Raw genomic sequence first — 26519 nt, forward strand, 5'->3', positions numbered from 1 at the left:
TGTGGGAAATTATTAGGCAGGCATTTTAAGTCATTGCATATAATGCATTCTTCCAGTAAATCCAAAACTTGGGACATTCAGAAGAATGAACTGATGGGCTAGTTAGTATGGAACATTGCAGAAAGGTGTGCAGTAAGCTAAGAAGAAAAAAATGCAGGGGCATCTGCATCAGCAGGCGTTTGATGTGTTGCGACACCACATACTCAAGCACATGAGGGTTGGACTTTCCCACGTCCAACCGTGCATGGCTTAGCCATGTCCGGGGAAGAGGGGATCCTGGGGGTTAAGCCAATGCTGGGTGTTTGGACCTTTGTGGCCCCTCGACGGCGGCAACACCCCTTTGGCCTCGGCTTCACGTAGACGGCACCCCCCCGACTGAGCCACCCGGGGAAATCGGTAGTTGCCTTTTCTTGTCCCTTTTGCCTTCCAACCTTCGTCTTTTTCTCACTTTCAATCTTTCCTGTCCTCTCAATTTCCTTTTATTTCTGACTTCATGGGTGGGCAACAAGAGTTAACCTTGTGTGTGTTAACCTTGGTTGCACATATTTGGTTACAGCAACAACGTACAGTTGGCGTCTGCAGGAAATGTTTATTACAACTCTTGCGGCATCCCCTTGTTGCCCACTCCATGGTGGGCGGCTGGCGTTGCTGCTGAAATCTCCACATATCCTTATGGCTAGTTCCTTCCCACCACTCCCTGATAGCTCTCAATAAAGAGGGCACACCAAAGATATGTTGCAGTTTCTTGAACGTCAAAAACCAAACTTCTCACGATTCCACGCCATTCATTCGGAAAAACCACAAAACATGTACGAACAATCTCCCCTTTTCGAGTTTCCAAGTTGTGGGGTCTGATGTGGGATATCTCACACCGTACTCTTGGGACAAAGGAACGACAACACAGTAGTGCAAACAATCACAAGGGCATTTATTGCACCTTTCATACATCAATGCCTGCTAGCCGAGTTGCTATGCACAAAACATGCCGATGGGCGCGCGACAAATCTAGAAGTCCGACTTACCGCGACCGGAAGCGAGCGAATATGTTCGCCCCATGCTGGATCCCAACGCCTGGTCGTTCGCGTGTATAGTCACGCGAATCGTGGCGCGTTCGAAGGCGGCCACGCGAGGCGGTCTCGCAGAAGCATGGGTGGCGCGCACGCGGGAGACGTCCCCGCGTGCGTTGACCCGCCGGGAAAGAGCCGCGCTCCACGTGCGGGACGGCACGTCCGTCTCCCTTTGGCGTCTCGAACCCCAAGAGACCAAGCGCTTTCCTTTCGGCGCCCAAGTAACCTCGCGGCGCGCAACACTAGCGCCATCTCTCGCACTGCGCCTGTACCACTCGGACCGCCGCGTGTGCGGCGAAGCCGCACTACAGGAGACGCGCTATGCGGGAAAAGCATCAGGGGAGGCGCGAGGGTCGCGCATCCCCACATCCCCCCAACCTTAAATCACTTCTTATTCCGGCGAAACATGTGACACGGTCTAACATTTTTTTCTTCGCGAACAAGGTAGTACATGCAACAGTGGTCGCGCCGAAGAAATGTCCACACGCTGTCCATAGCATGCGAGCCGACATTGTCCTTGGGTGTACCGCTGGCGTCCGCCGGTCACAGCAGCAGCTTTGCAGCCTCGACGGCACGATCCCAGGCCAGGACTCCGGAGACGACGACGCAGTAGTCGGTACGAGCAAGCGTCGCTCGCGCCGACGCGCCCTGCTGGCGGGAGCCGCAGTAGCTGTCGGTGACCGCCGGCTCTTTTGTCCGCCGCCGAGGGTTGCGAGCTGGATACAGGAGGCCGCCGAAGTCGTCGCGCCGAACTGGCCACAGCATCACCATCGCCCGGGGGTGGCTCGATCGTAGTCCGGGGCAGCAGCGCAGACGATGTGCAGGCGACGGCAAACCAGGGGTGACTCCAATCACACTGCGTAAACTCAACACACTCGGCAAACACTAAAGTAGTGCAAGGGAGAGGAACTCTGCATGCGCATCGCCCACGTGGTACGATGTTCAACTCGGCTAGCAAAAGATCGGGCAGCTATACTCAGATGCTAAGTTCACGTGAACGAAGCTCGCTTTCTTGAGTCGAACGAATAATTTCAATTCGTGCGAGGCTAACTAGAATGAGGTAAGCAAAGTGCAACACCTCAACGCCACGGTCCACCAGGTTGTGTCCATCCACGTGCGACAGGCAGCTTCGTAAAGCCTTAGGCCTAAAGCGTCGCTACTCTGACAACAACCGGCATCCAACAAACAACACCCAAAATGGGCGCAAAGCAGGCAGCCGCGAGGAGACGTCAGCTCTGTTAGGTGGTCCTACTCCGCTCGGTGCACACAGCATCCGAGTTGACGGCGCCCACCGTCCCAGACGGTGTCGGAGCGCCCGGTGCCAGGCCGCAATACCAGTCAGCCCGTAGTGGCACCCGTGGCCCGTGGCCACCCGGCTCCCAGAGCCGCGACTTCATCCGAGTCAAAGAGATAGAAGAAGCTATTTACATAAGAAATTCGGACCACCCACGAGGCTTCCGTACTCACTCGCTTCAGGCTTGCCACGCTCCGCGGGCGCTCAGCCTCGCTCTCCCAGGATGCAGACCACGTGGCTCTCGTACCGACGAAGGCCATTAAAAAAAACACTTGCAAAAAGGCTTAGCACGTTGACATGTTCAAACACACTACAGCCACCGCCACCTCGCTCAAGAAAGCACGCCGCCGACGCTAGCGATCAAAATTCACGCTAGGCCTACGCTTCGGTTCAAACAAAGGTCTCGAACGAAGCAAAACTGTTAAAACTATCGTCCGATGCCCCAAGAGCCCCACGTTGGGCGCCAGATGTATAGTCACGCGAATCGTGGCGCGTTCGAAGGCGGCCACGCGAGGCGGTCTCGCAGAAGCATGGGTGGCGCGCACGCGGGAGACGTCCCCGCGTGCGTCGACCCGCCGGGAAAGAGCCGCGCTCCATGTGCGGGACGGCACGTCCGTCTCCCTTTGGCGTCTCGAACCCCAAGAGACCAAGCGCTTTCCTTTCGGCGCCCAAGTAACCTCGCGGCGCGCTTACTTACCGCGGGTCTCACTTACCGGTCGACCCCCGGAAGCCCTCAAACCACCGAAACTATAATCAGAAGAGAGGATATGCACGCATACCATGAAATCATAGCCTACTATAGACTAAATCGCCAAATCTACCCGGGAGCGGACAGAACGCTCAGTAAGAAAGATGAGGTTATGTGGAGGAAATTGCAGACGGGGGTTTTTCCAAACCCCGTACTCTACAGCAAGTGGCATCCAGGAGTGTACAGGTCAAAGTGCAGGTTCTGTGATGAGGCAGCAAACCTGGTTCACATGGTGTGGACATGTCCGGCTAAACATGATAGCTCGCGAGCTCTAGAATCCTGGGAGGCTTTGCTCCGCAGCCCAGACCCCAACGTCCAGCAGGACATCATCGGTCAAGCCCTTGCTGCTGCTGCGTCTCAAGGCATTCCGGCCGACGGCTAGGGGCGAAGGGAGAGAAGCATTTCTCTTCTGACGTTCATTGACTGGTGTTTTTAATAAAGTTCTTCCTCCTCCTCCTCCTCCTCTCGCACTGCGCCTGTACCACTCGGACCGCCGCGTGTGCGGCGAAGCCGCACTACAGGAGACGCGCTATGCGGGAAAAGCATCAGGGGAGGCGCGAGGGTCGCGCATCCCCACAAAGTCTCTAAGTGAGGCTCTTAAACCAGGCTACAAGGCATCAAGGATGACAAGGTGTGATCTCCCCGTGGTGCTCCATGATCAGAAACGGTACAAAAAGCTGCCCAGTCTAGTGTCACTTCGGGACTTTCACGTGACAGTAACCCTGCATTGTACTATGAACACCACCTGTGGCATTTTCTCACCTGATGACCTGTTAGAACTGAGTGAAGCTGACCTCTTGGAGGCCTTCAGTGAGCGGGGCAGAATGTTATCAATGTTTAAAGAATTAAGATGAGGCATGACGGCAAGGAAATCCAGACTAAGCACTTGGTTCTTATATTTGGCTCAAGTGTCCTGCCCGAGTCCATCGAGGTCGGGTACATCAAGTCTCTTGTTAGGCTTTACATGTCAGACCCTCTCAGATGCTTTAAGTGCCAAAAGTTTGGCCACAGTTCCCAGAACTGTCGAGGCCGCCAGGCTTGCACCAAGTGCAGCAACAATGAACATACCTACAAAACACGCAGTAATCCTCTACACTGTGTCCACTGTGATGGAGAGCATGTGGCATACTCACAGTCATGCCCATCATGGAAAAAAGAAAAGGAAATCGTAACGCTTGAAGTAAAGGCAAACATAAGTTTCAAGGGGGCATGCAGGCAGGTATCCTACATGCTCAAGAACACCTTTGTCGATGTGACGCATCTGGGGGCAGCGACACAATGGCTGCCGGCGGCTGTCTGGCCCACACCCAGTGAGCTGGCGGTGACACCATCCGCCCCCCTCGGCGGCTACAGCTTGCGCTGTTCCGTCGCCCCAGTAACAGAGACCATTAATCTCTGGTCCGGTAGCTTCAAAGGTCTGATCCGACGTGTTGAGGCCTTTATGTCAAACGCAGCACTCGAAAGATTGTGTGTCCAGCGCCTTGCAAGATGTGATGGACAGAACAACCAGCCAGACAGTGCTGCCAGCACCTAAGGAGTGGCGAGACTCTCGCGATCGCTCCAAAAAAGACAAACCTCGCGTCATGGCGTCTGGAGAGGGCCCGTGAGCAAATCGCATCGCTTAAACACACAGCACAAAACGCATTTATCATAATGGAGACAAAAATACTACAATGAAATGTTAGAGGACTTCTTTATAACCTTGACGATATTAGAGAACTCCTACGTAAACATAATCCAAAGTCGCTGTGTGTTCAAGAGACACATATGAGACCTACAAATACAGTAAAACCTTGTTAACCCGTAGTTGGCCGGAGCTAGGAAAAAGTATGTACTAAACGGTAGTACTGCTTAACCGAAATAGCATGAGATCGCCCACTTACCTGTCTAACACGGAACTCGGAAAGAGTGTGATGAAAGGGGAAAAAACATGCAGTATTTACTTCAGGCGACAAACATGTTATTTTCGTTTGATGCCGCGGTGGCCTAGCAGTGACGACAGCGGCCTCAAACCTACTGAAGCTGCGAGGCAGCTTTTCAGTCAGCCTCCCTCTTCTCGGCAAACACTCGCATGGCAGATTCCTCGTTTGCCTTACATATTCTCCGTGCACAGGCGTGGTAGTGTTGCAGAAGTCGCGGGGCACCTTTTCATTGCGGGGTGCTGTTCTCGTCGCGACAATTGCATTCACGAGGCTGACGTAACGCGCAGCTTCTGCTACTGTCGGGCCTGAATTGCCCGTGCTGTCACTTTCCGTGTCGTCCTTATCACTGTCGCTAGGCGACACTATGGTAACAACAGAGGCAACGATGGCGAAAAGTCGAACCTTGTAGCCGACATCTCTTTGCGGTCTTAGCAGCGCTGCTGAGCAACAACTTCGCATTCCAAATACTACACACCGTAGTCAACAGTAGACCGTTGTCACGTGCCAGCGCAGACTTTTTTCATCACATTCGATAGCACGAGCGATGTCTAATTTTTCTTTCAAGCTAAGCACCCGGCGTCTTTTATATGACGTGAGTTCTCGCTTGCACGATGCCAGAACGCTCTGGCATGGCGCCAAAATGATGTTGATGTTGATGTGGCTTAACACGCAAATACACAGGGGTTCTTGGAGGCCCTTGTGCTGATTTCTGAGGCTTGTTGTTCTGCCAGGCAACCGATAAAGACGACGCACTGCCGTGTTTGCGCGACGAAAAGTGGAAACACTACTTGTTAACGGATACGTACGCAATAAGCTGGTACGGTTTATGCGGATACAAAACACATTATGTTCAATGGCCGCTGAGTTGGGGATTTGACTTTATTACTTTTAAAACGAAACTACTGTTTAAGTGGGTACGGCTTAACGAGGTTTTACTGTACTAACTTTCTGCGTAATTGCGCCATCTTCCGAAAAGACCGTGATGAGGCTAACGCCTCCGGCGGTGTAGAAATAGTTGCCGACAAGTCTGTAGTGTGTCAAAATGTCGCCCTTCAGACGCCCCTTGATGCAGCGTCAGTTTGGCCCATTGTTTTTAATAAATTGGCAACTGTATGTTCCATTTATATACCCCCAAATCATCATCTCGAAAAAATACTTTTACGACCTCATTGATCAGCTTCCCAAGCCTTACGTACTCACGGGAAATTTTAACGCTCACAACGCGATGTGGGGAGACTAGTGATGCGACGCGAGAGTTCGGCTCATTGAAAACTTCCTTTTTAACTGCAATCCCCTGCCCTTGGTAAATAATCAAGATATTGGGTTGGAAGACCAGGCAGGTGCTCTTGGAAGACATTTTCAGGATGTATCTAGCTCCGCCGCACTACACACAGACATTCATTAAACAGAAAGAAACAGAAAAATGCAAGACACTGGACTGCAAGTGCCTAGGAAACTTTATATAACAGTCCTTTCAGCATTCCTGAGCTTAGAGCAGCATTGAACGTCTGCGAAAGCTCTGCACCGGTGGCAGACAGGATCATGTATGACATGATTAAAAACATGCACACGGACACACAGATTACATTGCTCGCCCTTTTCAATAAAATTTAGGCAGCCGGACATCTTCCAGCGGCATGGAAAGAAGCTACCGTTGTAGCAATCTTGAAGCAGGGTAAAGACCCATCCTTGGTATCAAGCTACCAGCTAATAGCGCTTGCAAGCTGCCTCTGTAAGCTTTTCAAAAAAAATAATAAATTTCCGTGTTCTGCATTTCCTAGAATCAAACAACATACTTGATCCCTACCAATGTGGTTTTAGAGAAGACAGATCCACAACCGACCATCTTGTGTGCATTGAGGCGAACATCCGTGATGCATTTGCCCATAAAAAATACTTTTCAGTTTTTCTGGATATGGAAAAGGCCTATGACACCGCATGGCACTACGGTATTATCAGATACCTATTGGGAATGGGCATCCATGGCACATGCGCAGCATAATTGAAAGCTATCTCTCACACTGCACTTTCCGCGTTAGAATTGGTCATGCTGTGTCTAGGTTGTTTATATAAGAAACAGGGGTACCGCAGAGCGGCGTGCTTAGCATAATTATAGTTAAAATGAATTCCTTACGTTCGTGGATTCCACAAAGTACTTTTCATGCACCGTATGTCGATGATGTGCAGATTACATTGAAATCGTTTAACATCGTAGTCTGCGAGTGACATGTTCACTTTATGCTCAACAAAGTCTTGACATGGGGAAATCAGAACGACTTTAAGCTGAATCCCCCAAAAAGCTCCTGCATCCTCTCTACAAGAAAGAGGGGCCTTGTCCCAGATCCCAATATCCAGCTACATGGTGAATGCTTGCCTTTGAACACACAGCACACATTTCTTGGTGTTATTTTTGACTTTAAACTGACATTTCTCCCACACATAAAGTACTTGAAAGCCAAATGTTTAAAAACAATGAACATTCTTAAAATTCTTGTGCACACGACATGGGGCAGTGACAGGGGCTGCTGAATGAACTTGCACAGAGCCTTATACGGTCACGTCTGGACTATGGTTGCGCGGTGTATCAAACTGTCGCACCAAGTGCATTAAAGATTTTGAATCCCATTCAGCATTTCAGTATTTGCCTGGCCACAGGCGCCTTCAGAACAAGTCCTATATAGAGTTTATTCGTAGAATCTAATGAGTGGTCACTCCATCTGCAAAGAACATATATAAGCTTTGCATACTTCCTCAAAGTACAATCTAATCCTGAAAATCATTCTTATAAAACCGCTAATGATTTGACGTCAGCCACGCTATTGCAAAACCAACCATCAATGAGAAAACCTTTCTTACTACATGTGTGGAAGCTGAGTGAGGAAATGAACGTCCCTCTACATGTGCATCCACTGATGGCTCCAACAAGGATGTCGCCACCATGGCTGTGGCAACTGATAGAGTGCGACATGTTGTGTTTGTCGAAGTTACAAAGCATGCTCCAGAGATGCACATCCGTATGCTCTTTCTGGAACTCCAGCTGAAGTAGTACTGTCCAGAATTTTATGTCAAGGCATCAAAGTCACCTAATGGCGTATCCTACATGGCAGTCGGGCCATCCTTCTCAGAATGAAATATTCTGCATGCAGATACAAGCATCTTTACGGCAGAAGCTTACACATTACTCTCAGCTTTAAAACACATGAAGGCATTAAAACTAGAAAAAGCTGTCATATTTACAGACTCTTTGAGTGTAGTAAGAGCTTTTAGTGTCTTTGCAGAAACATAAAAATCCAGTAATCAGTGGCCTCTATTCATGTCTGTGCGCTATGTATGCATCCAACGAACATATAGTCGTATGTTATGTGCCAGGCCACAGAGGCATAGTGGGCGATATGCTTGCAGGCAAACTTGCTAAATCCATAACAATGAAATCCTGTAACAATACCATAGCTATCCCTCCCACATATTTGAAGCCTTTCTTGCACAGAACACTGACAAACTTTTGGCAATCCATCTGGAACCGTGAAAACTCTAATAAACTTATTAATTAAGCCGAACATAAGAAATTGGCCTTCGGTAACAAAAGTGTGACAAACTGATGTCATGTTCTGTTGACTGAGAATACGACATGCATATGGTACTCATTGTTACCTGCTGACTGGTAGTGAACGTCCCCTCTGCGACAGATGTGGTGAGAGGCCGACCGTTCTTCATGTCTTGGTGTAGTGTCGGAAAGCAGAAGCTGAACGAAAAAAGCACTTTCCTATAGCACACCAATGACACATTTCCCTTCATCCGGTAATGTTTCTTGGAGCGGAACCAATGTTTGATCCTAAATCAGTTTAAAATTTTTTACAAAATGCCAATTTATTGCGTGTTAAAAGCACATGATATTTGTAGCACATCCTCTCACAAGAGGCTGATGCTGTGATAGTAACAATGTGTGTGGCACAGGCCTTCGGGCCCTTGTGCTTAAAGGCCTTGGTGAGGCAGTAGTGCTACTTGTAACGACATCTTTTAGTATGTCACCTCTTCATAGTATATCATTTTCCATAGCATATATCATGTATCATTGTCTAGTTTTATTAAGAATATATTTATGCACTTTCCAAAGAATATATTTTAGGCCTCTATACAGTCATGTTTCATCCACTTCTCGGTGATCATCATTCAGCAACGGCAGTTTCTTATGACAGCCTTGGCGCTCTTTGGCCACTTCTGGCCCTTGCGCCAATAAACCCCAATCATCATCATCATCATCATTGTCTGGAATTTCAGACGCAAGACCTCTTCGCCATCCGATTTTCCAGACTTTTTGCCATGACTGCAGATCCGAAACAGCATTAATCAAAGCCAATGCCACTGCCATTTTGATTACCTCGCTGCCTCAAACCGGCACTCGGACGATCCGCTGGCAGCCGTAGCCACCGCTGCGGAGTTCACTGTTTAGTGGCGGCAACATTAGGCTTACCTACTTTGTCATTCGCTATTAAGCTTCTTGCCGTTCTGTGCCGAGCTTTAAAGTGAAAGCTTTGCTACGCCAGCGAGCGAGCCATTTCGGCTCGTCACGCTGTATGCCGTATGCAGGCAGCCATATGCCGTGGCCGACGTACGACCTTTAGCCACTGTTGACTAGCAATGCCGCAGCCACGCTCCAACAGATGGTGCTGCCGTCGATGCCGCTGCCGTCGCCGCTCGCTCCACCAGATGTGCTCCGCTGGGGTAGAGGGAGAGGAGGTGTCACCTCGTGGGGAGTGGGGGTGGGGTATATATATATGCGCTTTGCCTCAGTGTATTTAGTCATTATGGAGAGCACAAAAGAGGCGCAACGACAGAACAGTGCGAGGAAGAGACATGCTCAAGAAATGCCAGAAGAACGCGCCGCAAGACTCTAGAAGCATCGTAACGAAGATGCGGCTAGAAGTCGTGCCACGTCCCGGAGTGACCCTTCAACTGCGGAAGAGACTGCTTTGAATCCTCAAAAGCGTCGGAATGAGACGCTGCGTCGACGACGTGCCGAGGAAACGGAGGAAGAACTTGCAAGACGACTCGAGACCACAAGCGTGGAGAAGCATGGGTGTAGCCATGCAGCTCTTGCTTACGCAATTCAACTAGGGTTAACCAGAGCTAAACCACAGGCAAATTTTTTCATTGAAAGAATTCGTCGCTTTCAGCAATGGCACTGATCGCCTTTGTGGTCCTCGCGATTGGCTTCAAAGCTTGGAAAGCACGGCGCATTGTATAATGTCAGTTTTCAAAAGTCAGCTTTTCTCTGTACAGAAGTGTTACGTGGTGAAGTATATGCAAAAATATTGCAGTGAAACATAACTAGCGTGGGAAGAGGCAATTGCCTCGGGGCACCGTATGTGTTCCTTAATTACACATGCGTGCACCCGCCATCTCCTGTCACAGTACGAGCAGCGATATGCCTAATAAGCGTACTGGCAAGCCTTCAGAGCTTTTTGGATGTGCCTGTATGATTTGAGCCCTTAAGGCCAGTAAAGGACATTAGACATGAATACATGAAGCATTCTTACACAAACAGCACTGCCTGGCAGTGTTCTTCGATTTAGAAAAAAGCATATGACACCACGTGGAGGTTTGGAATCTTACGTGACTACGCCGCGTTAGGAATCCTTGGAAAAAGGGTAAACTGTCTTGCAGATTTTATGTCCAACAGAACATTCCAAATCCGTCTAGGCAATGTGCTATCGCGCACGTTTATCCAGGAAAACTGCGTGCCACAAGGTTGCGTACTTAGCACAACACTCTTTATAGTAAAAACGAACTCTGTCAACAAAGTCATTCCCACCTCTGTTATGCACTCCATATACGTCGATGATCTGCAAATAGCGTGCCGCGCCTCAAGCTTACCAACATGTAAAAGGCAGCTCCAGATAACAATAAATAAACTAATGGAGTGGGCTGAGAAAAATGGCTTCCGCTTCTCTACTCAGAAAACTGTTAGTGTTATTTTCGCAAAAACGAGGGTTGTACTTAGACCCAGATTTAAAATTAAATCATGTTGCGCTGCCGGTAAAACAAGAATATAAATTCTTGGGAGTAATCTTTGACAAAAAACTAAACTTCCTATCCCACATTAAAACACTAAAAATTAAGGCAAATAAAGCACTGAATATCCTCAAAGTTTTATCTCATAAGCACTGGGGTTCTGACCGAACCTGTCTTCTACGTATTTACCGGTCTCTTGTGCGTAGCCTTTTAGAGTAAGGCTCCGTGGTTTACTGCTCAGCCAGACAGTCCTATATCCAACGACTTGATCCAGTACATAACCTTGGATTTTGACTGGCAAGTGGTGCCTTCAGAACGTCACCTATTCAAAGTTTATATGTTGAGTGTAATGAACCCTCATTACAGCAGCGCAGAGCATTACTCACATTCTCTTACGTACTCAGAATGCAGTCATCACCGCAACACAGATGCTACAACATCGTCACACAGTACAACTCACGCTTACGCTACACAGATAAACCAAACATGATTAGGCCACTTGTCCTGCAGTATGAGCAATACTGTCGGGTTTGTGACATTCCCCACGAAGTCCTCCAGGTTGCCAAGAAACCAGAACGGCTGGCCTCGTGGTACGATTTCGCGCAGTTGTGCGACTGGACATTAACACATTTAATTAAAATATACACTCCACACGAATACATTATACAAGAATTACGTGCTCTTCAGGACAAATATCAACATCACATGCAATTCTACATTGATGGCTCCAATACAAAAGAACACGTGGGTGTAGGGGCTGTAACAGAAAATTGGGAAAGAAGTATTCGTCTACCAAAACAAGCCTCTGTTTTCACTGCTGAAGGTTATGCTTATGGGTTGTAGTTAAAAAGATTATCACTGGCAAGCACAAAAACATAGTCATATACACTGATTCCTTAAGTACACTGAAGGCTCTAAATCTGAAATCTGAGTGTGAACCCCCGTTGGGGGATATACTAAACATGGTCGCACTTAATAAATACGGGAGATCAATCCGCTTCTTCTGGGTACCAAGTCATGTTGGGATACCGGGTAACGAAGCAGCCGATAGATGTGCATCGATGCCAGTGAACAAAGAGATAACAAACACAACACTTCCATACAAAGATAGCATCCGCGTGATTAGAAAAGCCTTTACGGCAAAATGGCGGCGCAAATGGGACCTTTGTGCTGACAACAAGCTACATCTCACTAAACCCATAGTTGGCGAGTGGAAGTCATGTTATCATCAGGAGCGGTTCATCGAAGTAGTTTTATGCCGACTACGCATTGGGCACACACACCTCACACACAATTATTTACTTACGAAAGAGGACACACCAACATGCGAGAAATGTCAAAAGCCACTGACAGTTATGCACACATTACTGACATGTACGCATATTGAAACACACAGCCAAGCATGTTTGCACAACTTATATCATCTTTACACCCTGCTCTAGTTTTAGGCGATAATTCACTAGTCCCATTATGTGACATCCTTAAATTTCTAGATGACACTGGAGTTTTAGATAAAATATAGATTATTACTACAGCCTTTTCCTTCATAAACTGGATTTTAAAGCACCTCGTGTTTGGCGCAGCATAGCCTTAGCCACTTTTGTGCCATTAAACCCCATTTAGCTAACTAACATTATAGACATGGACATGTTCAGGCGGTTTACCCTATGCTACCTATATTATGTATTTTTCTTATATGTAATCCCCCCCCCCCCCCGATGTAGTGCCCATTGATGGCGCTGTGGGTACTTTGGTAAATAAATAAAAGGACATTGCATATTTTTTCCCAACTTGCCGATTTTTTCGGACGTTTTCGTGGCCCCTGAGGAGTCCGAAAAATTGCATGTTGACTGTACAACTGACCGAGAGGATGCTTCAAGTGGTTCGTAAGGTGAACGCATGGTGGAAGGAACATGAGAACAGAAAGGACCTATGCATTGAGGAATGAATGGGAAAGGAAGCGTGCCGCTGCCGCTTTGAAAGAGCTTGAGCTCCAAAAACAATATGTTGGCCGACGCTGAAATGGAGGTGTTCCTCATCCAAACCAAAATAGACTCTTTAAAGCAGTGAAATGCAACACTGAGGCATCGCGCGCAGGCTGAAAGTATGTCAGGAGTCTCAGGAAGGTTGAGGTTGACTTACCAGCTGTTGTGAGAGAATCTCACGTGTGACAAAGTTCGGGCCTCATACCATTGAGCTAGCTATCAGTTGATAGAAGTAGCTCATATTCTAAAATACTTGCTTCTGTATGCATCTCCTTTTTATTCGTATTTGAGAATGTTCGACTCGATTTGCAATGGGTTTTACCATTTTTTCGAAGACATCTTATTTGCTTTGCAATTTACTAACCCCTTCCTTCTGTTCTCTTTTTGAGTAAAATAAACACTGCTCCTCACTATTCAAACTGGATTAAGTAGTTTCAGGGTGTCTACCAACCGGGAAAACCGGGAAAACCGGGAATTCTCAGGGATTTTGAGTAGTCTGGAAAAACTCAGGGAAAACTCAGGGAATTTGTGCTTCTATCAGGGAAAATTAGCTGTAATTTTTTAGAGGGTCAAAAGTCGCGGTAATGCTGGCTCGAGAAACAGACGGGACTCGTTACGAATCGTCGTCGGTTGGAGGAGTTGCCAGTGTACAGTCAACGACCGACTTTCCGGATTCCCGATAACTCGGACGGCTTCGCGGCACCACCACGTACCCCAAAGAGTAATTTATCATTACGTCTGAAATTTCAGACGCAAGAACTCTTCGCCGTCCGATTTTCTAAACGTTTTGCGTGATCGCAGGTCCGAGACGGCATTAATGAAAACCACCACCGCTGCTATTTTGATTACCTCGCCGCCCGGTGCTCTCGCACGCGGATCCGCTGGCAGCCGTAGCCACCACTGCGGCAACGCTAGGCCTAGCTGCTTCGACGTTCGCTGTTAAGCTTCTTGTCGTTCAGTGCCGTGTTTCTTCATTTCTTCGTTGACAGCAATAATTTTGTCTTCGAAGCTCGGAAAGCACAGCGCATTGCATAATGCTCTTTCCCGAAAGTCTGTTTCGCCTCATTACAGTCATGTAACGCGGTGAAGCGTAACAAGCGTAGGAAGGGGCAATTGTCGCGGGACACTGTATGTATTCCTTAATTTCACACGTGTGCACTCGACCTCACCTGTCACAGTAGGAGAACCGATATGCCTAATAAGTGCACTGACAGGCATTCAGAGCTTTTTCAGACGTACATGTGTCGATTTTAGCCCTTAAGGGCAGTAAAAGACATGCATTTATTTTTTCGGACTGCCTGATTTTTCGGAAGTTTTCGCGGCCCCTAGGGGGTCCGAAAAATTGGACGTTGACTGTAAATTGACCAAGAGTATTCTTCAAATGGTCCGTGGGGCGAACGCGCGGCGAAAGGAGGACGAGAACAGAAAGGATCGACGCACCGAGGAATGAACGGGGAATTAAGTATGCGACCACTTCTTTGAAGGAGCCTGCGCTCAAAAAACAAATTGTTGGCTGATGCTGAGATGCAGGTGTCCCTCATCCAAACCAAAATAAACTCTTTAAAGCAGTGAAACACAACACTGAGGCGTCTTGCGCGAGCTGAGAGTATGTCAGGACAGTTGCTTGACACTGAGCATGCTATCAGTTGATAGAAATAGCTCATATTCGAAAATATTTGCTTCTGTATGCATCTCCTTTTTATTTATACTAGAGAATGTCCAACTCGATTTGAAAAATTTTTCGAAGACATTTTATTTGCTGTGCATTTTAATAACCCCTCCCTTATGTTCTTTTTTTGAATAACATAAACACTACTCCTTACTATTCAAATTGGATTAAGTCGGTTTTCTTTAAAAATTTTTTCATATGCTTACTAGAGGGTGACAGCATAGGGCGATAGGGTTTCAGCGCGACTTGACATAAAACATAGTTCTACATCACTCAGGGAATTTTGCAAAAGCACTCAGGGAAAACCTGGAAAACTCAGGGAATTTGGAAATGTCAACTTGGTAGACACCCTGAGTTTATTTTTTCACTTGCTTACAAGATAGTGACAGCATCGGGCGACATGGTGTCAGCCCATCTTGACATAAAACAAAGTTCTGCCTCACTTAGGCAATTTTACAAAGGCACTCAAAGAATTGGGGGAATTTAGAAACTCGGGGAATTTGGAAATGTCAACTTGGTAAACACCCTGATATCGTATCATTTTCTCGCAGTGCATTTTAATTCTCATAGTACATGTCATTAGTCATCGCCATAATCTTATTACACGTAGATTTTACGCACTTTGCAGCGACTATTTTTAAGGCCCTTTTACAGCCACATCACATCAACTTCATAGAACTTCATGGTGCTCTTTGGCCATACCTGCACTTGCGACACTAAACACATTCATTCATTCGCAAAAAAAAAGAAGGTAGAAAGATAGCAGTACAGATAAAAGAGCAAATGCAGACGGATATACCATTTGAAAAATGGAATTGGGCAAGTCAGGTAATCTGTAGGGCAGGTAACTGGTTGATCAGAGTAACAGAATGTTAGTGCCAAGAAAAGGTGAAAAGCAGTCAAAGGTAGCAGAAAATATGTAATCACGAGATTTTAAAAACTGGAAGTTGGGTCAAGTAGTGGGCAGAAGTAACTGGGCATTGTTTAGGGAAACCTTTGTTTTGCAATGAACTTGTAAAGTTTGGTAATGATGATGTAGTAGTCACTGTGCGGGTGTCATGCGTGATGCCAACACAGCTTCTAAGTGAGTATTTTTAGCCAGATTATTCATAACACAATGTAAAGCATTACAGTGGAGGCAGTGGGTGTACTCGAAGTAATTCATCATCGTCAGTCTATTTTATGTCCACTGCGACGAAGGCCTCTCCCTGCGACGAAGGCCTCTCCCTGCGATCTCCAATTAACCCTGTCCTGTGCCAACCGATTCCAACTAGCACCCGCAAATTTCCTAATTTTGTTGCACCACCTAGTCCTCTACTGCAGTCCTCTACTGCGCTTCCCTTCTTTTGGTACCCATTCTGTCACCCTAATGGTCCAGCGGGGTATCTAATCTGCGCATTACACGACCTGCCCAGCGCCATTTTTTAATAGGTATCTTCCTACTTTTTTTGTGTAGAATTAAGGTAGCTGTGGAATCTCTGTAGATATTTTCCAAGGTATTTATATAAGCGGTCCATACTCCTTGATTATGCAATGCCTCTATGACTGCTGGTATCTCTACTGAATCAAATGCCTTTTCGTAATCTATGAAAGCCATATAGAGAGGCTGATTGTACTCTGCGTATTTCTCGATTACCTGATTGTTGACATGGATGTGATTCATTGTAAAATATCCCTTCCTGAAACCTGCCTGTTCCCTTGGTTGACTAAAGTCCAGTGTTGCCATTATTCTATTGGGGATTGTCTTGGTGAATATTTTATATAATACTGGGAGTGAACTAATGGGCCTATAATTTTTCAATTCTTTAATGTCACCCTTTTTGTGAATTAGTATAATGTTTGCATTCTTCCAGTCTCGTGATTATACTAGGAGAATGGCAGGAAACTTGGAAAAAAAAGGGGGAAAAAAAACAAGAAGCAGACAGGAAATGACAGGAAGGTGGCTGGAAGGTTGGAAGTAGTCAAGAAGGTGGCCAGCCACCTTCCTGTCGCTTCGTCTATGTCCGCATCTAATTTTTTTCCCTTTTTCAATTTTGCTGCCATTCTCCTAGCATATAACCATTTGCCAACTAGCCAAACAAGCCACTCTTATGAACTCGTAGTGATGCATAAATGCTGAAAAGAAAACTCTGTGATGCTTTCAGTATCTTTTGCATTTAATATTATTTCTTTGCATGGCATAGAAATGGCTGTAACGTTTTTACTTGTGACAACGTCTCGCTAATTCATCAGGCTGAGGCTACGCTGTGGCTTCTAATTTGTCTTGGTGCCTGTAGTGGTTCTCCTGTTCAGTGTTGCTATAAGGCAGTTTGGAACAGTATGCAACATGCAACATGCAAGCCTACCGTGCTTGCATGTTGTAGGTGTGTGGCGAGCTTGAAAGAAACTTCAAGGTATTTTTGTTGTAGTAACTAGTGAGATTCACTATAGGAAAAGCTTCCTTATGCCGAAATGGTAAATTCCAGAGCAGCATTACAGTTTGCTTCACATGGTTTGTGTGGTGAAGTGTTTTTATTGGGCTATTCTTAGGGCCTCTTGCATGCTGAAAATTTATTTTCGGTAAGAAAATTGCAGTTGGCCATGAACTTTTCTTTTTCAGTATAGGCATCATATTCCTAGCCCTTACATAGTCTTGGTTCCTTCCCCCTCTCCTCCTCAACCTTATATTTTTCGTGGGGGTGGGGAGGGGGGGATTTGGCAATTGCTTAAAGGGACCCTGAAACGATTTTGGCGATTTTCTACAAACGTACTGAGTCGTTAGAGTAGGTTCTTCTGATCATTAATTGATGCATCTAAGTGCTCTGCGTAAAGCGTGTAATTTATTATAAGGTTTTAAAAATACACATCGCTGCCGATCGCAGCGCACTGCTCGGCGGAATTTTAAGCCGCCCCTACCCATATGATGCAAATAACCCATATTACGTCACATGGGGGAGCTATCTGATTGGCTGACCAGGGCGCGTGGTCGATAATTTTTCCAACTTTATGGTGAACAAATGATGCTCGTAATAGTTGGAATGTTAGTTACTTTGTTTTTGTAAAAAGAAAATAACTTAAAGAGAATACACAAGAATAGTTTTTTAGTACACTTCAGCGCTTCCGGCACACAGCAAGTGTCGTCTGCTTGGGTTACAACGTACTCCATTTTGACGAGAGCACTGCGGTCAGAGTCGGTCTCAGTCTTTTCGCGAGCACTATGATTCGACTTTGTTGCCTTGTGGACTTCAAACGTAGCGACCTGCAAACCGCGAGTCCAGTATTAGGGCAAACGCAAGCGCAAGGGGACAGGGTCTGGCCGCTTGACTGTGCCGGGATGAGCCACGAGATGAGCAGAAGGGCAAATGTGAACGGTCTGCACGGTGCAGCCACCTGGTGGCACAGAGCTCAACCATACACAGTAGCAGCAACGAAGTGTATTCTTTGCTGCTGGTGTGTATTTTTCGCAGGAGTGTAATCATCAACACGTTGATTTATAAATGTTTAACACTTTCGGGATCGGCCCATAGGCCATCGATCCTATATGATCGACGGTTTTGCGCGCACTGCCCCGTTCAAATTTCCGCGCGCTTGGACATGTAGCTCCATCTAGGAGGTCGTCAGGAACTAGACTCTCGGTTTCGGCATAGTTTCTTTCATTTCCAGCAGGTGGCGATACGCGAGAGAGAATTTTCTCGATTGCGGCGGCGGCGGACGCAGTGGAAAATGGCGTCGTGCTCGCGTCCGGTCGCTCGAAAAGAACGCCGTCAATCGCGCGATTCCGCTGCTTCGGCAACGGATTTTTTTGATGAACCGAGCAGCGAAGAGCCTGAAGACGACTTCGGCAGCTCCGATTTTATTTCGGACTCCGATTCGGATGATGATGAGCCACGGACTTCATCTAGTAGCCGAAGGTGAGCATAGTTCCACATTCATTTCTTTCTGGAGTAGGTGAACGGGCTCGCTATATGTTCTCATTATTTTATCTTTACTTGATAGGGTCTCAACAAGCTACGGCAATGATCTGCTGCCGCCAGCGCAGAAGCGGATTGAGTTTTCGCCGCGACGGGAACCTGGCGTGTACTTGGACGCAGAAGTGGGCGTGGCGCTCAGAAGCGGATCAAAGAAATTCTTGACTGCTCTGGACTTCTTTCTTCTGTTTTTCTCGATGAATGTGATCGAAACAATTTGTGACAACACGAACAAGTATGCTTGGACTCACATTTTGGAAAAACCAACGCATGCTTGTTCCGATGGATCTTGGGAAGAAGTCACCCCAAGTGAAATGCTAAAGTTTATCGGACTCGTAATTTACATGGGCGTTGTGAAGGTTCCTCGGCTGAAGCTGTATTGGAACGTAGGAGATCTGTACAGCGGTCTGCTCCCACCACGGATCATGCGGCGACGCCGGTTCATAGCTCTACTCGCAATGTTGCAAGTTGCAGACTTGGACGATGTCACTCAAAGTTCAAGAGGAAAGATACATGTGGTGGCTCCTGCAACACATGAACGAAGTGTCAGCGAATCTTTTCCAGCCACATCGCGATCTTTCCGTGGATGAGCGCATGGTGAAATCGAAAGGGCGGTCAGGCATCCGACAGTATATCAAAGATAAAGTAACAAAATGGGGCTACAAGCTGTGGGTCCTAGCTGACCCTGGCACCGGATATACTGTGCAGTTTAGTGTGTATACCGGTAAGCGTGAGCAGCCAGGGCCCCATGGCTTAGCTTTCGACGTAGTTTGCCAGCTGTGTCACAGATATCTTGATCAGGGCTACAGGATCTTTATGGACAATTTTTACACTACTACTAGCCTGTTCAGTCATCTTCTCAGCCGAAAAACATTGGCTTGCGGAACCACACGCAAGGATCGCCAAGGATTTCCTGCCGAACTGAAGGATGCACGGTGGGAAAAAAAAGCTCGACGTGGCGACATTCGATGGTTGCGCGATCAGAACATCCTGTACCTTCAGTGGAAAGACCGGCGTGTTGTCAACATGAGCACGGTTCATACTGCAAATGACACGGTCACCGCAAAAAGAAGGGAAAGAAGGCAAAACTCCTGGACTCAGATATCTATAACAAAGCCTCTGCTGATCCATGATTATAATGCTGGCATGCTAGGCGTAGATAAATCGGATCAAATGATTGGATATTATAATGTTCTCATGAGAAGCGTACGGTGGTGGAAGACTCTGTTCTTCCACTGCATCGATATTGCATGTGTGAACAGTTTTGTACTCTTCCAAGCTCACCGCACATTGCACCCAGAGATTCCTGAGCTGGCACGCACTGCCGGGTTTGACCACCTAGCTTTTAGAGAAGAGCTCATTCGGCAGCTTCTGAATCTTGACGGTGCCAAGCAAGCACACACGCCTCCACCACCCGTCGCAAAACATGCACTCCACAAGCCGGAAAAAGTGGCAAAACGCAGAAACTGCAAGCTGTGCTATGAGCAGAAGAAAATCGAGCTCAAAACTAATGTCTTTTGCAGCACATGCCAAGTTCACTTGTGTTTTACGACTGCCCGGAACTGCTTCGTCGAGTGGCACAAGAACCGTGGGACCTGAGTGGCTGACCACTGGTGCAAGCTAGATTTCACACAAAAAAAAGACAGTTGTAGATACGCGTGCCAAATTTTCACAAGCAAGAAAGGAGGCATTGTAGCACATTTTGTATATCTTGAATTTTTTTTATTACGTTTTTCCACTTGTATATCCATGACTTTTCCAACTTTTTTATGTTGTTCTTTCAGCAAATCTTGAATTTGAGATTTTTAAAAAAATATTATATATCACTTTTAAGTCTAACCTTTCTTTATGCATGAAAGACCATCTAATTAGCTACATTTTGATAAACATTGCAGCAATATAGCGTAATGACTATTCGTAATAAAAAATAATTTTTGACACCCATCAGAATTGCCTGTTTTTTCCCCGGTCCCGAAAGAGTTAAAATGCTTTACACTTGGTTAGAGAAATATTAGCGCTTTGTTTGACTGGTTAAGCGCTGCGCCAGCAAGTGTCTGGACCGTGCAGACCGATCAGGCTGCTCACGTACGTCTACGCTAAAGTTCCTTCATCAGATTGAGTTTATGCCTCCAGTCATTTGCCGAAATGACCAGCTTGCCTGTTTTTAGCGGAGTACCGGACACGTTCGGCGCTACGACAGAATGCTCGCAACGCACGCTGCTTCGATAGCTCTCGGTCGACGGCCAAGCGGCTAGCGGAGAGGTCTCGCGCGGGAGGGGGCGTGCTCCTAAACAACCGGAAGTGAGCGATCTGACGTCGCATCGTGACGCTGAACCAGTGAAGGCGGAGCTTAGCGCCGCTCGTTCGGTGAGCGAGTTGAGGAGGAAAAGCATAGCTAGGGAGGAGGGTAACTTCTAATCGCTTGCAGCTCCATTAATACGTAACGCTTCACTTAAATTGTGGTGCGAATGTTCTACTTAAGCTGTACCCTACGCGCCTACAAAATTTGTCCGAACCGTTTCAGGGGCCCTTTAAGTCACTATGTAGTGCAATTTGGCTGCATTGCTCTTTTCAGTATTTAGTCTGTAATTCAGTATTTAGGCTGTAATAACAGTAACACCTTCGTCCTGCAGTGGACATAAAATAGGCTGATGATGAACAGTAACATTCCAAATGTAGCAGATTTTATACATTCAATGTAATATGTATTCAGATGGACCAGGATTTGGCGTATCCACCCACTCTTCTCCCGCATGCGTGACCAGTAAAAGGACCAGACAAAGCAAGTGTGACAGGTCTTGTTGCTCATACAGCACTCCTTCATGCCACTGTTCAGCTATGTGTAGTTATGTACCAACTGGAGTGAATGCATACTAGCCTGCTGTTTTGCTATAAACTTGATTTGTGGTAACTATTATTCCTCTCGTGCAAGAAATTAGATGTGCAATTTTTTTCTTAGTTATTAATTCCATTTTGACTGCTTGAATTTGCTTGTGTGCCAGTCCTCCCCGATTTTTAAACTTCTATTTCAACACTGTATTTGGTGTAGGTGAAAGAGATTCTCCTGCCTATGTGCCCATGGGGTCACCACGGTCGACACAGGACTGTGCTGCGGGACCGGACGAGGACTTTAATGAGACATCCAGCATCTCGGAGTCTTTGACATCAAGGCCAGAGACACCATTACAGCGACCTTTGGAACGGCCACAAGAACAGTTGTTGGAGAGGTCATTAGAAAGGACATTTGAACGGCCATTGGAGAGGTTATATGCACGACCATCAGAGCGATTGTCGGGGCGGTTATCGGAGAGGCTATCGGAAAGACCAGTAGGACACACATTCAAGAGGACGTTGGAACGGTCACCAGAGCAGTCATCAGAGTGGCCATTGCAACAGTCGCAGCAGTGGCTAGCAGCAACACCCAGCCCCAGCAGCCGAACAAGTCTCATTGGAACAACTAGCTCCAGCAAGAGACAAAAAGTAGGTCTCGCCATTTTTTGTTCTTAGGGTAATAGCCTAACACCATCCCAAATCAAGGAAAATTGAAACCTCTTCTTCACATTCTGGCCATGGAGAGTACATTTCTACAAAAAGACAATCAAATTTGAGTAAAAAAGTTTTTTGTGTGTAGTAATTAGTAATTGGTTCTTTGAAATATCGACATCTGAAAATTCACTCCAGCATTGAAAGAAAATGCTACTGTGGGCTTTGCATAAAGTTTTCATTTTGGGGTATCAAACTGAGCTCAGCAAAAGTTTATGTATAGCTTGGTGTGATTAAACTGGTTGAAGTGCTTAGAAATCTGCCTCATGAAGAATGGCAGCAGTATGTCGGCCCACATATAGGTGGATCCTTGTTTATTGTGGGATGTTTTAGCACTTATCTTGACGTTGTAGTGATTCACAATGCAACCCCACACATACAGTGCTTGATAGATCTGAAGTGCTGTTTGCTTATCTGTGCTTTTATCGATGCTCATACCATAAGATTTGTGGCAATAGCTCTGAACACGCATAAAGCACTGGTAGCTGAATGAGTGCATAAAACCAGTTTGTTAGAAGCCCGTACTCTGCCATCGCTGGGACATTGTGAGATTTCAATATCAAAGATTTTTCTTCCGACACGTTTCTGAGTGTGTAACTGGACAGTTAATGCTGCAAGCAGATATTTTGTCCACATTCACTTTAAGATGCGCATCATGACAGATGCTGAAGAAACTGTTAGAAAATAAGATGCTAGGTGCTCTGATTTTGACCTCACTGACAAGATCATGATGGAAGTAAATGTTTCTTTCACAATTTGGCTTGGCACAATTTGGCTGCAAAATGGTTTTGTAAAGCTTTCTTCTTCAGGTGAATACGCCTAATGTACGGTTGTTGCATTTTAATGGAGTGTTGTTAAATACAGAGTGATAGTAGATTGTGAACAGACCGCAAAGTAGGGATCAGAAAGTGCAGCCCTAAATAAAACACATTTCGATATAGTTATTCAGTTTGTCGTGTGACTGGTTCCTTACTTGCATGCAGCACATTCCTAATATTGGGTGTGCGGGCTCATGATCAGCATTATTTTCATACATTCTGCTTTCTTTGCAACAAAACATTAGAATCCTGAGTAAACAACTTTGGTCTCATACGTTCTTTATCGCTTGTTCTCACTCTAGTTTTGCAGTTTATTCAAACAATGAATATGCACCGATGAGCCCGAATGTCTGTTGTATTGAACTTCAAAGTCGCAGACTGTGACGTTCCACCGTCCCCAAGTGTTGCATCATTTACACAAGTTAAAAAGTAAATCGCTGTTCTTGCACGACTTTTATCTGGGATGCAAACGCATATAGTATTGAATTAACATACGCCAAGCAAGCTTTTTGAAAGGGGGCACTTAATCAGAGCATTACAATATGCGCCAAATGTATACACAGTCAAACCCCACAATAACAAAAGCCAGAGACAGTGAAATTCTCGGCACAATGAAACATTTTTGCATCCCCGGTGAATGCCTCTTGGGATTCGATGCATTTTGTATCTTTTGACTATGAAATGTTGCTAAACTGATAGACGAAATCTGCTGGTACTACATTAGACCCCATATTATTATCTAAAGTAAAATCTAATTAAACTGTAATTGGCGGGAGCATGGAAAAAGTACCTATTAAAGGGACACTAAAGGTTACTATTAAGTCAATGTGGACTGTTGAAATACCATCCCAGAAACCTCGAAACGCTTGTTTCGTGCCAAGGAGAGACTTACTTTAAGAGAAAATGCGTTCTGAAGCGTCCGCGTACCCCTAGCGCAGTTCAAATCACCCGCCCTCCGATCGAGGAGTACTGACATCATGGTCTCATAGTGACGTTGCGCCATCGGTGAGTAGAAAGGCGTCCGCAGACGACGCTACCTTTTCTGCACAAAACGCAAATGCGCGGCCAGAAACAGAGCCAAGACAGAGCCGACAGCAGAGCGAAAGCGGGAGTATGGTGGCTGCTCGCAGCATTACGTCCTATGGCACACGGAGAGTCTGTTTTCGTTAAACTATAGGCTGCGGTGAGCTCGCAGCGTGGTCGGCGTGGTCTGTGAGAAGTGACGAGCCTTTTCGCACTCACAACAGGGCAGAAAAAAGTGCGAATCGACGCAAAACTCAGCCTAGAAACGTGCTTCGCCACAGCCAGGGCTCAATACGACCCAAGCTCGTACGACCCAGATGTCGTTTCCCGCACCGCCACCAGGCGCCGCTACTATACCTCAAACTCCAGCACAAGACGCCCATAAGCTGGTACTTCATTCTATGACGCAAACTTCGACGCTCGTCGCAATGGACCCTGATACCGACAGATTGGCTCGCGATGGTGGGCTCAACTTCAGCGATTTGAGCACTGACGAGCGCGACCTGCTGCTGAGGGCTCGCGCTGCCGGTGTCGTTGCGTACTACAACGGCGGCCTCGACACCGGTTCTGCGGAGCGGGAAAGCAACGAGGGCTTCCCACGGCATTCTCGCTGCTTGTTCCAAATGAAAGTTTCGCAAGCCAGCAGAGCCCTCACAGCACGACGCGATAACCAAACTACTGAAACTCTAAAGCGTGCACGGCGCAGAATCGAGCGCGCAGAGTCGAGCGAAAACGAAACCTTTCGAACACCCATATTACTGAAGGGTAACGTCAAAATGTTATTTTTTCCTAGAATCGAATAGACGTAGACAAGCAGCATTTTTTCCCGTCTTATAATCGAATGAAATTATATTTTTAATACGAGTAGTTGAGTATTAGTAACACAAATTATGAGGAGTGCTTTCGTCATCGGGCTAGTACCGGAATGTCGCTGGGGGGTCTCAAATCTGGTCATGCATTTACCTCAATTTCTCGGTTACTAAAGCTCTGTTCGCGATTATATTGACGCCTTAGACGTTCTAGGACATTGCTTTACCACTTTAACTTGAGTTTCTGGTAACCTTTAGTGTCCCTTTAAACGGCAGTACTGCTTAACCGCAATAGTGCGAGATTGCACACTTACGTGTCAAAAATGGAACCCAGAGAGAGTGCATTGAAAGGGCAAAACACATGCAGTATTTATTCACTTCACACGTCAGAAGTCTGTTATGTTTGATGCTGCCACGGCCTAGCAGTGATGACAGCGGCCTCAAACCCAGTTAACCGGCGAGCTAGCTTTTCTGCCAGGCTCCTCTTCTCTGCAAACACGCGCATGTGACCCTAGTAGTTGGCAGTCAGCGCTCGTCCTGTGTTCCTCCCTTGTCCGTGTTTATTTTGCGCTGTTGTTCACCCATGGATTCGTACCAACTAGCTCGCATTCATAGCCTTTTAAGTCAACCGCATGAGGCTGATGTAACATGCAGGTTCTGCCACTGTCAGGGCTGGATTGCCCATGCTGTTGCTTTTCATGTCTTCACACTGTCGTTAGGCAACACTTTGGCAATGACAGATGCAACGATGGCGAAAAGCCGAATCTCGTAGCTGACATCTTTTCACGGTCGCAGCAGCACTGCCAAGCAACTTCTTCATCGCATTCCAAATGCTACACACTGTAGTTAAAGGTAGATCCCTCTTGTGTGCCAGCGCCGACATCATTGTGCCACTATTGATAGCACGATCGATGTCGGATTTATTCTATGTTGAGCACCCAGTTTTTGGTCGAGTTTTGACATGACGTGACTCCTAGCTAGCACGACACAACAAAGGCCACAATAGAGGTGGGTCACTGAAGAGCAAGCTTGATCTTTTGAGACTCTTTTTAAAGAATGAATGAGCCGTGGTTCAGTAAAAGTGAGCTGTGGTTCATTTGGAGCGAGGAAGTCGGTTTGCTCTTGTTCAGTGAGCTGCGCTGAACCATTCTGTCAGAGCCAGGTCTTCTGCTGAGTGAGACTCCTGCACCTTCTATTAGTGGTGTGAGAAAGCAACTGCCCTCCTGCCCTTCCTCGCAAGAGTTGCAACCACATCCTTGCCTTCAGCTTTCTTTTGAGCCGCTCTTCTTAAAGAATGAGTGAGCCATGGTTCAGCAAAAGTGAGTGGAGATTCTTTTGGAGAGAGGAAGCCGGCCCCTGCATTCGGTCAGCCGTGCCTAAACGTTACATCAGAGCCAGGTGTTCTGCTGGGTTTCGTGGTTTCGTTTTCTTGCCGACAAGTTCTGGTCGGCGTGGCAGACTCGCGCTACTCGTACTCACTCGCTGTGTGCATTGTGCGTGGCAGTCCCTTTGGTTTTGTGTGTGTCCCATAGTGTGGCATCCGATGCAACTGAAGGGAGAAGTAAAGGAGCCTTAATTGGCAAAGGATGGTACCGTTAGTTGCCTGCTTCTGTTAGAATGACGTCTGATGACTCTCACTGATGGCGCATCATGCGCTGGTGCAACACTTCGGAGACGAAGTC

General features: G+C 46.7%; 1 protein-coding gene across 2 annotated transcripts in view; it reads left to right on the forward strand.

The window, feature by feature from the left end:
* LOC135896443 (nuclear pore complex protein Nup153-like) overlaps window positions 1–26519 on the forward strand; it is a 139550-nt gene that overhangs the window by 5697 nt on the left and 107334 nt on the right. For both annotated transcript variants that reach the window (XM_065424816.2, XM_065424817.1), the window contains exon 3: window positions 21694–22124. In XM_065424816.2, coding sequence (XP_065280888.1) covers window positions 21694–22124 — 431 coding nt within the window. The remainder of the gene's footprint in view (window positions 1–21693; window positions 22125–26519) is intronic.

Source organism: Dermacentor albipictus, chromosome 6 (genome assembly GCF_038994185.2).
Source record: "Dermacentor albipictus isolate Rhodes 1998 colony chromosome 6, USDA_Dalb.pri_finalv2, whole genome shotgun sequence".
Taxonomy (NCBI): Eukaryota; Metazoa; Arthropoda; class Arachnida; order Ixodida; family Ixodidae; genus Dermacentor; species Dermacentor albipictus.